This window comes from Gouania willdenowi, chromosome 20 (genome assembly GCF_900634775.1).
Source record: "Gouania willdenowi chromosome 20, fGouWil2.1, whole genome shotgun sequence".
Lineage (NCBI taxonomy): Eukaryota > Metazoa > Chordata > Actinopteri > Blenniiformes > Gobiesocidae > Gouania > Gouania willdenowi.
In genome coordinates this window covers 3,854,690-3,869,314 of record NC_041063.1, presented here as the reverse complement: position 1 = coordinate 3,869,314, position 14,625 = coordinate 3,854,690, and the positions used below count along the sequence as shown (strand labels likewise).

Below are 14,625 nucleotides of genomic sequence, written 5' to 3'. Positions count from 1 at the left end.
TGCGCAATCTACAGTGCTCGCTTTGACCCATGGCTGAAAGCCTCTTCATCAGGTTCCTGTTTTGTGCCTAAAGAATCTAGAGAAGTGTCTACTTCGGTAACGGCCGCCTAGAGTGGTTAGCTCATGCAACTGCACCAGACGCTGCTTGGAGTGAATCAGAAGTTGCGATCTGAACGCAAACCGAGCCAAACCATGGTGATAAAATTATCAGCAGTCTTCCACCCCAAACCCTCAGAGACAGACAGAAACAATCGCTTTATTTTCACCTGTTTGATCTGCTCTAGAATTTGTTTGTGTGTTCACACCCTCAAACAAAGAAAACTAATCCTAGATCGTTTAACCACTCTATGGTTTGTTGGTTAATGCACCTGAAGAAGCTTGTTAAAATTTGGGCAGCTGTAGCTACAGGTGTAGCTTACCTTTACCAGTATAACTATGGTGTGAATAAATATTGCTTTCTTCTGCTTTAGGCCCAGAACTTTTGTCTAGATTAGAGTTTGGAAAACAGTACTGTTCCACCACTATTGAATGAATGCAGGAGAGCAAAGTGCAGGAGGAGGCCTTGGGCCAAGGTTGAAATGCTGACATGGCCATTGTTGTTGTGGAGATGGTGGTGCTCTTCCTGTGGCTGAATGCTGATGTCACTTCCACCTGCTCTTAAGTAAATAAAAGTTCACAGCTGGCCCCTCCAGTGCTGTAAAGGTTTTTTGTAATCTTAGGTGTTCTTCCTCTGTTTCCATGTATAGTGTCAACTTCCGGTCTTTTGCAGGAAACACTCTGCATATAGTACTTATTTCCTCTCTCGCTGACTTGAACAAATGACTGTGAGCAGATGTCATTGACACCTCTCTAGACGTCAATGAAGGTCACTGTGAGATTGAGGAAAGAGCTGCACAGAGGCTACAGCACAAGCTGTGTCTGTTTGTGAAAGATACTCCGATTTAGAAAACGCTGTCATCACTATGATGGCAGTGACCTTGTAAATGGGAAACCCTACTTAAAAACAATACAAGTCTTCACCTATCAGGCTATCACTGATACATTACAAAACACTTATTAGAGTACAACTAAAACAATGTGTTTTTGATAGCAGTGGTATTATGGTGTGATATACATTGATGAATACTTAATAACACAGAATTCATTATAATATAGGAAAACTATTTCAGAGTCTGTTTCAAACCAGTATTAGGGGATTTGTTGAGATTGTCTTTATGCTCTATACCAGTTTGCCCACTTGTCATGTTCAGGGCTAGAGAAGACCTCTTCCAGTGTAGTTGGGGTACAGGTTAGTGTGCACCCTTAAAGGAACAGCAGTCTACTAGGTGCACAGAACAAACCAAAGGTGTGCACCCAGGACAGAATAAAGTCCAGTTGGAATGATCACCTCCGTAGAAGAAGTATATCTGACATATGATCTGCCAAAATCTATCAGGAACATAAAGTAAGTTTATAGTCAATAATACATGTCTGTTATTTTCATTTCCTTAAGATAATCCAATGCTACTCCTCATGTTCTGATCAAGTTTACCTTCATAATCACACACAGGACAACATATGATTACTACAATAAAGTTCACATCATAAAGAATTACACACAAAATATAAATATCACAAGACAGCAACAAAAAAAAGTTAACACAACAAAACAAATTAACAGTACCTGATTTACACCAGAACATGAGTTCTTCCACATTGATGACAACGTGACACACAGTATGACTAAACTGACTAAACATTGGTCTTTCAATAAAAGATTTCATATGTCACAATTTTCAGCAGTGATGCTCAGGATGCATTTCTATTTTATATATATATATTTTTTTATTTTTTTTTTGTCATTTTTTTTGTATTCCTTATTTAAATAAAATGTTGTTATATTTAATTTAAATTATATTTTCCATTTTATTTTTTTCATGGTATTTTACTTTATTTTTTAATATTGTTTATTCTAATAAAGTTTATTTACTGTTAAATGGGTGCCAGCATTGGATACTTGGACATTGTTCTATTGAAGATATATAGTTTTCTTCTCTGAATAAAAACTAGTAGAGGTTTTCTAACTTAGCCTTTACAGTCAACTTTTGATTACCGATCGGTAAAAGTGTCTAAATTACATATTACAAATAGTGTAGCATAGATTACATGTAGCATAGCTAACAAACATTTAATAGGGCTGTAATTTAGCCAGACATACTAACATTATTGGATGTAAAGTTCTCTTGACTTGGTTCTATGGTTGAAAAACATTAGTAGTTTTGCAAACAACTTGATTACTCAACAATTCATGATAAGCTTGTATTAAGTAGTTGTTTTTTAGTCTTTAGCTTTTGTTTGTATCAGCGGACCAAAGCCAAGCATACAAACAGGAATCCTATAAGCCACAACAGCAAAGAGCGTTTCAGAAGCTGTAAGAAGAGAACGAGGGACACAGTGAACTCACCTGGGTCCCAGCAGTGCTCCCTGTGGTGCTCCTCATCCAGCCCTGTGCTGTCAAACTCCCCCCTGTCAGCCAGACTGCCTTCCTCCTCCACAATGTGCAGCTTGTCTTCATCGTCTGAGTCGGAGCCGGCCCCCGCTAAATTATTGTAGGCTGTCACTGCAAAGGAAACACATGAGGGACAGGGATTAGCATAATAGCATTTAGCATAGCTACTCAAAGGACTGACCTCCGTCCACATGTGGCCCATGTTAATGGACCATCAAAAAATCATTCACAAACACCTTTCAGTAAATCTGGCAGGTACATTACACACTTCAACTTTCAGAAAGTGTCATCACCACAGGTTTGTTTTATATCAAAGCTTTTTGATTGTTTAAAAAACCTTCTGATTAACTCTAGTTTAAAAAAACTAATGACACAAACTGAAAGAGAGGGAATGAAATGTGTAGCCAACATGGAACTAATGCCCATGTTACACCTTCATCTCAGCAAAGTTAAATAAAGGATATTGATTGATATCTATTGATAGTAAAACGAAATATTAAAGATGTAAATCCTTGTTTCAATCAAAAATAAAATAGATTAAAAGTGACCAAAAATGGTGGAAAAGGTTAAATGGGATTTAAAAAACAGAAAGAGGTCCAGCTGCAGCTCCTCCACGCTCAGCTCCAGAAGCTAACCCTCCATATATGGCCTCCTGCACAGCAGCTCTTCTCCTAAAGGTGGCAGTAATGCAACATTTTGGATGCCAAATGCTGTTAACAACCAAAGAAGAAGAAGAAGCTACTTTTCAACATGGGAGGTTAAGAGATTTTTACGTGTATAGATCAATACAATTATTAATCCTTGACACTTGCAGTGTTGAGACTGATTATTACTCAGTCCTACACTGTGGGTGTAGTGACCTTAGGTCATTGATCCCCACCGCTGTACAATAAAGCATTGTACTGAATATGTAAATACATCTCTTTGCCCCGCCTGTAAATATGTATATAGTCTGTATCCTTTATACCTTTTATATAATTTTTTATATTTATATTTTTCTAATTATACATAGCTTCTGTTATTTTATTGCTTGTTTATCTTCATTGTACTAGTTTTTGGGTTTTTTGAGGGGTTTTCTGTGTGTTGCCTTTTTAGTCTTTTTTACTGTACTTTATCTGATGTGAGCAGCCATGACAGTGGATCAATAAAACTATCTATCTCTCTATCTATCTATCTATCTATCTATCTATCTATCTATCTATCTATGTATCTATCTATCTATCTATCTATCTATCTATCTATCTATCTATCTATCTATCTATCTATCTATCTATCTATCTATCTATCTATGTGTGGGTCATATGGAAGTACACCTCAAGCCCAATGCCTGAAATTGGTTAAAAGTTGTAAATTAAAATGGCCAAAAACATAGAAAAACTGGTAAAAAGGGTTAAAAGTATCAATATTGGCTTAAAAGTGGCAGAAATAGGGGGAAGGGGGGTTGAGGCAATGTAATTTAAAAAGTAGAAAAAATTAGTTTAAACTGTCAAATAATGGACATCCATTACAAATCATGAATGTGTTTAAATTGAATGTCTAATCCAAAAGAAAACAAGGAATGTTTTCAAATATAATTTGCTACTACAGTGGGAGGGAATGGAGTCAGTAATACAGTTCTGTTCCTGATTGTAAAATATAGCAGCTCTCTGAGCCACTGCCTATCCCAGTGAGACAGTAGAGGTAAAGAGGGGATAATTCTAAAGAGTACGTTTTCCTGACCCACGATCTGTTGAACGTGTGGGATTGTGTGTCTGTCCTCTGAGAATGCGTTTGTGTTTGTGTTACACCCACCCACGCTCCTTCCCATGCTGCCTCTCTTCCATCCTCAGAGCTGCACATCCTCTCTGAGTCCAAATCAATTCTCCAGTGAGAGCAGCCCAGTCAGCAAAGTACCTCAGTGCACCCCCAAAATACCTTTCTGACCACTTTATTTTATCACACACACAAACACAGCTGCATTCACTGGCTGAATACACTGCCAGTATCAGAGTTTCAGCAGATGTTCTGTCATTTTTAATAATTTCACCTGTGGTGTATTATCTGTAACAGAAGTGTGACTAAGAAATACATCTTGTGCCTGCTTATGGTATGCTGATTATAGATGACGATCAATATTGAGGTCTCAGTCTCCCAATGAGAATGTCACTAAGCAGCTCTGTTTATAATAATAATGAGCTAGTCTCTAATCTGGCATGTGGGAGCAGAAAGACGACTGAACAGCACTGGGACCGCCTGATCTTAATTACTTCTTATTATTGGTTTTAAAATATACTCACAAAATCAGGGAAAATATACTGTAATCAGCTAATGATAAAATGTGATATTGTTTTGTTTTAAAACTGTACGGAAGCAGATTAGGGCCAATTTTGATGGAGAAAATGATTTTGGGCAAATCAAGATTAAACTCAAAATGTCAAGATTAAAGTTGAAATATGATATCAACATTAATTTAAAGGTTTGTTAATAAAAGCCAAATCTACGGAAACTGACTAGTGGCAATTCACCCACAGTGTAAAACTGAGCGTTACCGCAGGACATTCATCCCCACCGCTGTACGACTGTACAATAAAACAGTCTAGGCATTGTACTGTCTATAAATATGTAAATATATCTCCTCACCCCCACCTGTTAATATGTATATATGTATCCTTTATTCTTTTTAGATCATTTTTTCTATTTATATTTTTCAATTTATATTCCTATTTATGTATAGCTTGTTTTATTGTATTATTTATTTCATTTTATCTTCAATGCACTATTTTTCGGGTGTTTTTCGGGTTTTTCTGTGTGTTTCCTGCTGTTGTTTTTTTTATTACACTTTTTATTGAACTGTCATGTCAGTAAATTTCCCCACTGTGGAATGAACAAACAATCTATATCGCTATCTCGATCTCAATCTATCTCCATCGGATCTGTTTCCGTACAGCTCCTCAATAACTACAGACGGGCTACACTTGACTAGTTTTCCTTCTGAACAGATCAAGTTTTTCAAAATAGGCCTTCAAAGACCCTAAAAAGATTGCAACGCCGTGTTTATGAGCTAAAAGAGAAAGAGTCTCTTTGTTATTAAACCCAACTTCATAGTATAGTTTAACGCATTCATCAATGCACAGCATTTTGCAGATGGTCACAATCTGCTGTTTGTTGTCGTATTGTTAAATTGACCGCGTCAGCATCCGTAGAATTGACTTTATTAGCAAACCTTCGAATTCTATCACAAAATTGTATTTTGTGTTCATTTTCGAAATTTTGACTCTAGTCTCGTCTTTTCTACTTTAATCTCAATATTATATTTTTACTTTATTCTTGAAATTTCAACGTTAATCTCGACATTTTGACTTTATTCTTGATTTTTCCATCAAGATTGGCCCTAATCTGGTTCCGTAAAACTGTCTGAATCTGTCCTTCCCATAAATTCCAGGTACAGTGTTTTTGGAACATTGCAAAATTTTTTGGCAGCTCTCTATGATTTGTTGCAACATCATCCTACTCTATAACTGAGTTCTGAGTAACATGAGTAAGATGTCCGCCTTACTCATCATGTGCAGTTCTATCTAATTATCTGAATAGAACTATAAAGTGGAACGTTAGAACTACGTTTGAAAGTGAACTTAAGGCAGTGTTTGAGCTGTCTTTGCTGTAATGTCTGCATAAAGCAGCTGAGATGGAAGACAGTATGAAGTTGTGCATTGCTTTGAAAGAAAAGGCAGATCATGAGCATACATGCCAATATTACATGAAGTAAAGGCTTCAATGACTGAGGGTGGGAATGTTCATAAAGTCAACAAAACATTCAAAGAAGACGTGGATGAAATTGTGAATGATTACTGATGCAAACCCACAAAACAAACGTAAATAATTATATTTGGTCAGTAAGAGAAAAGCATATGTTCACATCATCAACCCACTAACCCAGTGTCCTTCACGTGCCATTCAAGATGGCAGCCTACAGGCTTGTAAAAAAGCCCAAAAGTTCCCAACTCTAAAAGCCAATGAACAGAATATTCTTCAACGTGAGGCAGATCTTCTAATAAGAACAATTGGAACATTTTGGGACACATTTGTAAAAGCAGCAGAGGATACCTTAAAGCAGTGATTCTCAACCTATTGAACCTGAAGACCCCCAAAATAAAGGTACCTGAAGGTGGTTGAACATGAACATTCAAGAACATTGATGTGGAGACAGGGCCATCTATAAGGGGGAATACAGGGGAGAGATTTTTGGGGTCCATCCATAAAATCAGCAAAATGATGGTCCATTGTTCTATGAATCTGTGATAACCACATTTATTTATTCATCTGAATAATATCCACAGTTAATCATGAAATATGGTGAAAAGAGATTAAAAGTGACAATAATTGGTCAACATATGTGGTTGAAATGGTTTATAAGTGCTGAACATGTCTTGAAAGTGGAAAAAATATGGCATGTCAAAGTGATAATTAGAAACTAGGTTAAAATATCGTTAAGCAAATAAGTTTGGTGTAGTTGAAGAAAAAGAGTAAAAATAAGCAAAAATGGGGCTCAAATTCTTCAGAAGAAATTCTTATTTTCTTGAAGGCATCTGGCGACCCCCTCCCAGTGTCTTGAGACCCCAAGGTTGGGAACCCCTGCCTTAAAGTACCTTCACTAGTGCACACACAGGGTCAGCGACTGAATTCATGTAAAGTTACCAACGTGGGACTGTGCATAAAGACAGCAAAGATTTGAGATCCTTTATAGCGGGGAAAGGAATAATCAATAGCCTCTATACTGTATAAAGGCTCAAACACAATAACAAATATTGCTTTATTTTAAATGTTATTTTTCTCAAACGCACATTTTTCTGCTGCACATCAGACATGGACTGTCTGATGTGCAGCAGAAAAACGAAAACAAACAAAGTTTTACGAAAGGTTCAAGTCTGACTAATGTCTTCTCTCCATCAGTGACATGAGGTAAAATGAAGTGTGTTCAACTGCTGATATATAACCCAGAGCCAACCAAGCTATGATGGGGAGCTCACTCGCACGTGCTGTCCGGTAAGAAAATACCTACGTGGCCTTTTGCAACGTGGATCTATAGCACATAGCCCTAATACATAGTATGAAGATATTGACTGCAAAGTCTACTGATGCACAATGATTGATACTTTGAAGGTATCGATCAATACTAGAAATGACATTTGCAGCTGATTTCTAAAGATTTTAAGCATAAGTTACGAGTGAAAGCCAACACGAGCGTATTACTGACAGTTGTCTAAGCCACATGTGGCAGCTGAGATATTACAGCGTAGGTTGAGCTGCAGCGCTGTTTTAAGCATTTTAACAAGCTTGGGCCTGCAGGGTGGAAAGGACGTTATCCCACTGACGACATGCAGGAAAAAGTCTAAATATTTAACTGAACCCAAAATAATGACCATCATTTTTTAATCATTCCGTTACAAAAAACATATGATTCTCATTTGTTTGTGACTGTCTCAGGGAGGCACACTTTATTAAAAAAGTGCAGAAGTAGTAATTGTAAGACACCACGAAAGGGACAGTGTTGTGAAAAATTCATTTTATTATGGTTTTGCTACAGTGATATACATTCCTTTAGCCTCATTCAGAGGGTCAAACTTGAAAAAGTTCTGTTTCCTCTCTCCCTTGTTATTCCACATTTTGTAAAAAGTCAGCTCCAAACAGGCGAGTTGGATTTTTCTTGTGTTGTGGTGTCACAATGCGGAAACTCCTCCTCCTGACAATCCTGGCTCCTCCTACCCTATAACAATGTGAGCTCCTCAATCACTGCCCTAGCCTGACCTCCATGCATTTGGACTGTGAAAGTAAAACTAAAATTCACAGTAAAAATCAACACAAGCAGAGAAAGGTTAACCCAGGTTCAATTCACTGTTGGGCACACACACACACACACACACACACACACACACACACACACACAGACAGACACACACACACACACACACACACACACACACACACACACACACACACAGACACACACACACACACACACACACCCTGAAGCAACGTTTGTCAAACTCATAGTCACAATAGATGCTTAAATATCCATGTGTTTTACAGTAATAAGCATTTATTTTGGCTGAAAACAATAACAAGAGTGTGTGGATAGACAATCACTATGATCAGCTGATGATCAACCTCAAATTCTATGTTATTGGGGTTCTTAGAACAAATGGAAATGGGTGGACTATTAACACAGTGGTTGTCAACCTTTTCAGCCTGCGACCCACAAAATAAAGGTGCCAGAGACCAGAGACCCCTGGAGGTGAAGGCCCAAAGTCAGCAAGATGATGGTCCATTGTTCTATGAATCTGTGATAACTGCATTCATTATTTTAGCTGAATAATATCCACTGTTATCTGGAAGTTTATTATTATTTGTGTCATAGTATATAGTCATCTTAAAGATGTAAATTCTTGTTTTAATCAGACATGAAATGAGTTCAAAGTGATCAAAAATGGTGGAAAAGGTGGCGAAATAGGATTTTAAAAACCACATATTGGTTAAAAATTGCAAATTAGAGTGGTCAAAAACAGACAAAAAAAGTGGTAAAAATGATTCAAAGTGTCAATATTGGAACAATTAGTTTAAACTAGCAAATAATGGACATGACAAATCGGGAATAAGGATAAATTGGCAAAAAATAAGCATGAAATATATGGTGAAAGAGATTAAAAGTAAAAATGATGGTGGGAAAAGTGGTGGAAATGGTTTATAAGTGCCGAAAATATCTTGAAAGTGGAAAAATTGTGCAGAGAAGGCATTTAAATTTGATGGAAAAGTGGCAAAAATTGGAGTAATGTAGCAAAAATGCATTAAAAGGAGCAAAAATATGGCAAGAATAAGTGATTTGGTGTAGTTGCAGAAAATGGGTAAAAATAAGCAAAATTGGGCTCAAATTGTTCAAAACATTATCTTAGTTTCTTGAAAGCATCTGGCGACCCCCTCCCAGTGTCTCGTGGACCCAAATGGTGTCCTAACCCCAAGGTTGAGAACCCCTGCATTACCAGACTGTGTCAGTTAATCGGAAAAATAGGTGATTGTGTATTTGCATCACATTCACAGAATCCCTGAATCATCATTAGCACTAAATTCAGATTTTTCTTTCCTGTGATTGGTGAAGTCTTTTTGATCTGATCAATCAGTGTTTAAATATGATAATCACTGTTTTTAAAATTCAATCATCAATCCTATTCTGACAACGAAAATATTCAAGAGATATAAAGGCACTGCAACAAAACCAGGCAGTAGCACTTTAAAATACAGCCCGTGTCTTACCAGGGAACTGTAATACACCTGAAGTTCCCTGGTACGACACAGGCTGTATTACAAAGTGCTGCCAACCAGGATGCTTAGTGGTTTTCTCCACTGAGGTTCAGGCAGTGGAGAGAACTATCATTGCATTTTGCGTCTTGCAAGATGTGAAAGACCTCTGCTTTAGATATAGACACAGGAACTTGGATTGATTGCCTTTGTCTTGATGAGCTGCTACAGATCTGAAACCTATGGCACAAACGTGCAGAGCAGAAACATCAGCCACATGGGCGGAGCCTTGAACAACCAACAAAAACACTGCTCTGAAAGACGAAGAATAATACCAACTACCTAATTCACACCTTTTCAGAGGTGTGCTATTGTTCATCTTGTGATTAAACAGGTACTAAAAACCTCTGCCCTGTCTTGTACTCGTAATTGTTACATGGTTCCTCGTGGCAATATGTGACTAATGTCCTTTGGACGTCAGGGCCAAGGCAAGCGTTTGTGAAAACACAGGCATCGTCAAACATGCAGATCTGTCAACCTTGAGACTGCCCTTGTGCCTCCACATTATTGTTTTCTCAGGAAAGTCAAACGCTTTAAGAAGAAGAATAAAAAAACTATAACACAAACAAAAGTAAAGCACAGTGATGGCATTCAGACCTCAAGCATGGAATGTCAAGGTGAGCAGCTTCAGCCCTGACTCTCTTTACAGCAGTCAGCTTTCCACCCACAGAGTCAAGAAGACCAACTTAAAAACACATCATAATATTGGGATTTTTAAGACAGCTGTGGCTACAGATGCAATTTACCTTCACCAATAGGACTGTGGTAAATAAAAGAGATGTATAGATCAAACCATTATGACTTTCAAATATTAAATGTTCTTTGTCTCGTTGCCTATTTTTGTAGTCTATCTAAACCAGACATGGGCAACTGGTGGCCCAGGGGCCCCATGCGGCCCTCTGTCTAATTTTTTGCAGCCCCCAAAGTAAATAAACAAAATGACACAAAATTCATAAAACAAAAACAACTAGAACTGCAAGCAGTTATGAAAGGGGGCCAAGCCTTCCCGCGCGACTCTGCCCCCAGGTTTCGGGGAGCCCGTGGAAGTACGTCACGAAGGGTGACGGGCTCGTGGCGAGCGTCAGGACACAGGCCAATGTGCCATTTGCTGTGAACAGGTGGATATAAAGTTTTGAAAGATGTGATTTAAAGTTACAGGCCAAAATGCTTTTGTACCCATTATAGCGCCACCTAGTGGTGCACTTTTTGGTATGGGTATGTGTGCTCTTCTATAGTTACCCTGTAAATTTCACAGCCCTCAACATAATACTTCAGCTGTTTGTTTGTTTATATGTTATGTAGTAATAAGCCACGCCCACTTTGACCAATCGCGATTACTTCGAGATACGGTCCCAGGAGAGACCCAAGGTCATACTCACCTAATTTGGTAAAAATCAGTCTTGCCATTTATGAGATATACATTTCCCATTTTGCAGCGCCCCCTAATGGTGTAAGTTATTAAAATTTTGCTTATACCCTTACAGTCACATGCCAACCAAGGATCTCAGATTTGGTGTTGTTAGCATTTATTTTGACCGAGATATGCAACAGTTATGCATTTTTATAGCTCGCTAGAAAAATTTACTCAGTAATTATTCACGCATATTTTGAGCCAACAAAGTTATTTTATCATCTTTAAATCAGGTCCAACTGAAGACTCTACGTGCCAAGTTTCATGCTGATTGGACAAAACCCCAAAGAGGAATTTGAAAAATTAGGTTTTTGATATGTAGTGACTTACAAAGAGCAATGTGCTGTGGGAGTGGGCGTGGCCTATGTCAGATGATGCAACTCTATGTAAGTAACATGTGGATATGAAATTTTATGAAGATGTGAATTAAATTGTGAAAGTTAGAGGCAAAAATGTTTTTGCAATTATAGCGCCACCTAGTGGCGCAATTTTTGGTATGGGTGGTCTGTGTGGTCTTCTATATCTACCCTGTAAATTTCACTGCCCTCAACATAATAATTCAGCTGAAATAAATGTTTATTTATTTATGTGTTATGATGTAATAAGCCACGCCCACTTTGACCAATCGCGAATAACTTTGAGATATCGCCTCAGGAGGGACCCAAGATCATACCCTCCAAATTTGGTAAAAATTGGTCGTGCCATTTAAGAGATATAAATATTTGTTATTTCAGCGCCCCCTAGTGGCCTATATTAATCAAATTTAGCACATACCCTCACAGTCACATGCCAACTAAAGATCTCAGATTTGGTGTTGTTCGCATTTTTTTTGACCGAGATATGCGCTAGTTTGCATTTTTATAGCTCGCTAGAAAACTTTACTCGTTAATAATTTGCGCATAATTTACCTGAACAAAATGTTTTCGTCAACTTTATATCACGTCCAACTGAAGACTCTACGTGCCGTTTCACGCTGATTGGACAAAACCCCAAGGAGGAGTTCGAAAAAGTAGGTTTTCCAGTTTCCAGAAAAGTTCAGGCGGAAATGGGCGTGGCCTAGCCCAGATGATTCAGTGATATTCAAGGAATCTGTGGATATGAAGGTTTTAAATTTGCAACAAACGGTGTGGGAGTTATTGTCCTGCTGGCAGACATATGTGATTTTTTGCCCTACCTTGTACGGTTTAGCCTGCAATACCACTTTTACCAGGGGAAACATAAATTTAATAAAAATCCTTATGATTACAATAAGGTTCCTAGCACCTCTGGTCCTAGGAACCGCGAATGTGGCCCCACGGGCTTGGCCCCCTAATAATACACTTAAATATAGAAAAAAATAAATGAAATACAACGTTAGAGAAAATACTCCAGAAACAGTAATACACAAAGAACTCTTAATAACAAAAAACAACACACAAAATGAGTAAAAAAACTTACAAAATTACTCTGCAAACCCACAATACTACAAACAAAACAACAACAGAAATAAACATAATTGACTCCAGAAAAAGAAAAATGACAAGACATGTACACGATATGACTCCAAAAGACATACATTTTACAGGAAAAATACACAAAACAAGAAACAACAAATATTAAGTTACTCTAAAAACTCTTTTGTTCTGTCCTGTATAAAAGCTCAGATTGGTCATTAATCTAAATGCTGACATGAATGTACATAATGTGGCCCTTTGATCAAACTAACGCATTTTTGTGGCCCCTGCTGTGTTATAAGTTGACCACCTCTGATCTAGACTTTAAGTTAATCAACAAACAAAATAGGATTCTTTCTATCTATCTATCTATATATCTATCTCTCAATGTTTCTCAAACATGTACCCCTGGGGGTATGCGATTGAGAGAGAGGGGGGGATAATGAATGAAAGCATAAATATGGGGTTTTATAGAGTTACATTTGTTTGTTAAAATTATAATCATAATGTTGATGGAAATGATCTTGATTAAAACATGAACTAAAAATACAAAAGTCAGTGTTAGTCCTACACCAGGTGGGAGAAATGATAAAAACTATAGAAATAAATCTATTCAGGAAGCACTAAATATCGTTTCATTCCATTTATTTACAAAAGGAGGTCATCACTCATTCATTCCATCAATATGATCTGTAGCTGATTTTTCACAGTATTCTGAGCTAAATGTTGTAGTCGGACATAAGGGGGGACTTGGACTAGATAGATAGATAGATCAGTGGTACCCCTTTTCTCTTATTTAGTAAAGTCTAGTCTAGATTGAAGCTTTTTTAATTAAATCTAAATCTGAAGTTTGAATTCCATTAGTGAAGACAGAAGCTGTCCTACAAATCGAGATTACAACACGCTAAGGTAAACGAGTTGATTTCAGCCTGGCTACGTGCACGCTCTAGTGACAGAGGAGGTGATTACATCGTCAGACCAATCACAATTACAGAGAATTAAGGAATAATTCTTTAAAAATACGAATAATTAAAATCCATAAATCAAAACAAAAACAACAGTGTTGCTGCAGTAAAAGCAGAAAGTAATTAATGCAGGAATTGATGAGTGTTAATGATTAATTTAGTGAGATTATAAACGGAGAATAAACTGATCAGTTTCAGTTTTACCTTGTCTGTGTCTCTGATGCTGCTTTCACACAGATGAGCCTACATCATAAGGTGGAATATAATAATTTAATGTATCTACAGGACTGAGGCTCTCTGCATCACCACAGAATACATGAATGAAAGCGCTCGATGCACACAGGCTTTATCAGTTGACTTGTTTTACGTATTTTACTTAATCAGTCCATCAGATAAAAATCTCTATATTTCCTAAAGGATGTCATCGCTAAATGAAAGGATTGTGTCAATGTCAAGATATTCTCTCTCTTGTCAGCGTCACATCAGATCCACACAGACGTGTTCACAATGATTCTCCTTTTATTGGACAGGTCGTTTTCTAAGAGATCTGATTGGTCAGGATCAAAACCTGGTCCCCACCAGACTAGTCGTTCAGCCTAAGTTACCATGGTGATTTAGCTCCGTAAGACGTTAGCCCAGCACACACTGATTAAATCCCAGAAGTTATCGAGATAAGAGGAAATCTAGCTTTGTAGTACAGGCCCTAAGTTTCAAGTGAATGTTATGTTGTTGAGGTGACAAGTGCTGAATTGAGTTTCCCTGTTCACGTTGATTTACACTAAGGCACTGGTTCTTAATCTTTTTTCCCGATTATTTTTAAGTTAATTGTTAACTGCAATGTGCTCCTGTACCCATATGTGTACACGTACCCCTGTTTGGGAACCACTGCACTAAGGTATTTCTCAATCAGTTTTTCCCAGTTCTGCAGGTTTTTGATAAAAACTCAGAAGTACAAAAATAAAATAATAAAAAAATCACTAGCAAAGCGTATAACTTTAG

At 37.5% G+C, this 14,625-nt stretch overlaps 1 protein-coding gene across 1 annotated transcript in view; it reads right to left on the bottom strand.

The window, feature by feature from the left end:
- zeb1b (zinc finger E-box binding homeobox 1b) overlaps positions 1-14,625 on the bottom strand; it is an 84,591-nt gene that overhangs the window by 30,940 nt on the left and 39,026 nt on the right. The window contains exon 3 of the mRNA XM_028434389.1: positions 2,444-2,599. Within this exon, the coding sequence (XP_028290190.1) occupies positions 2,444-2,599 (156 nt within the window). The remainder of the gene's footprint in view (positions 1-2,443; positions 2,600-14,625) is intronic.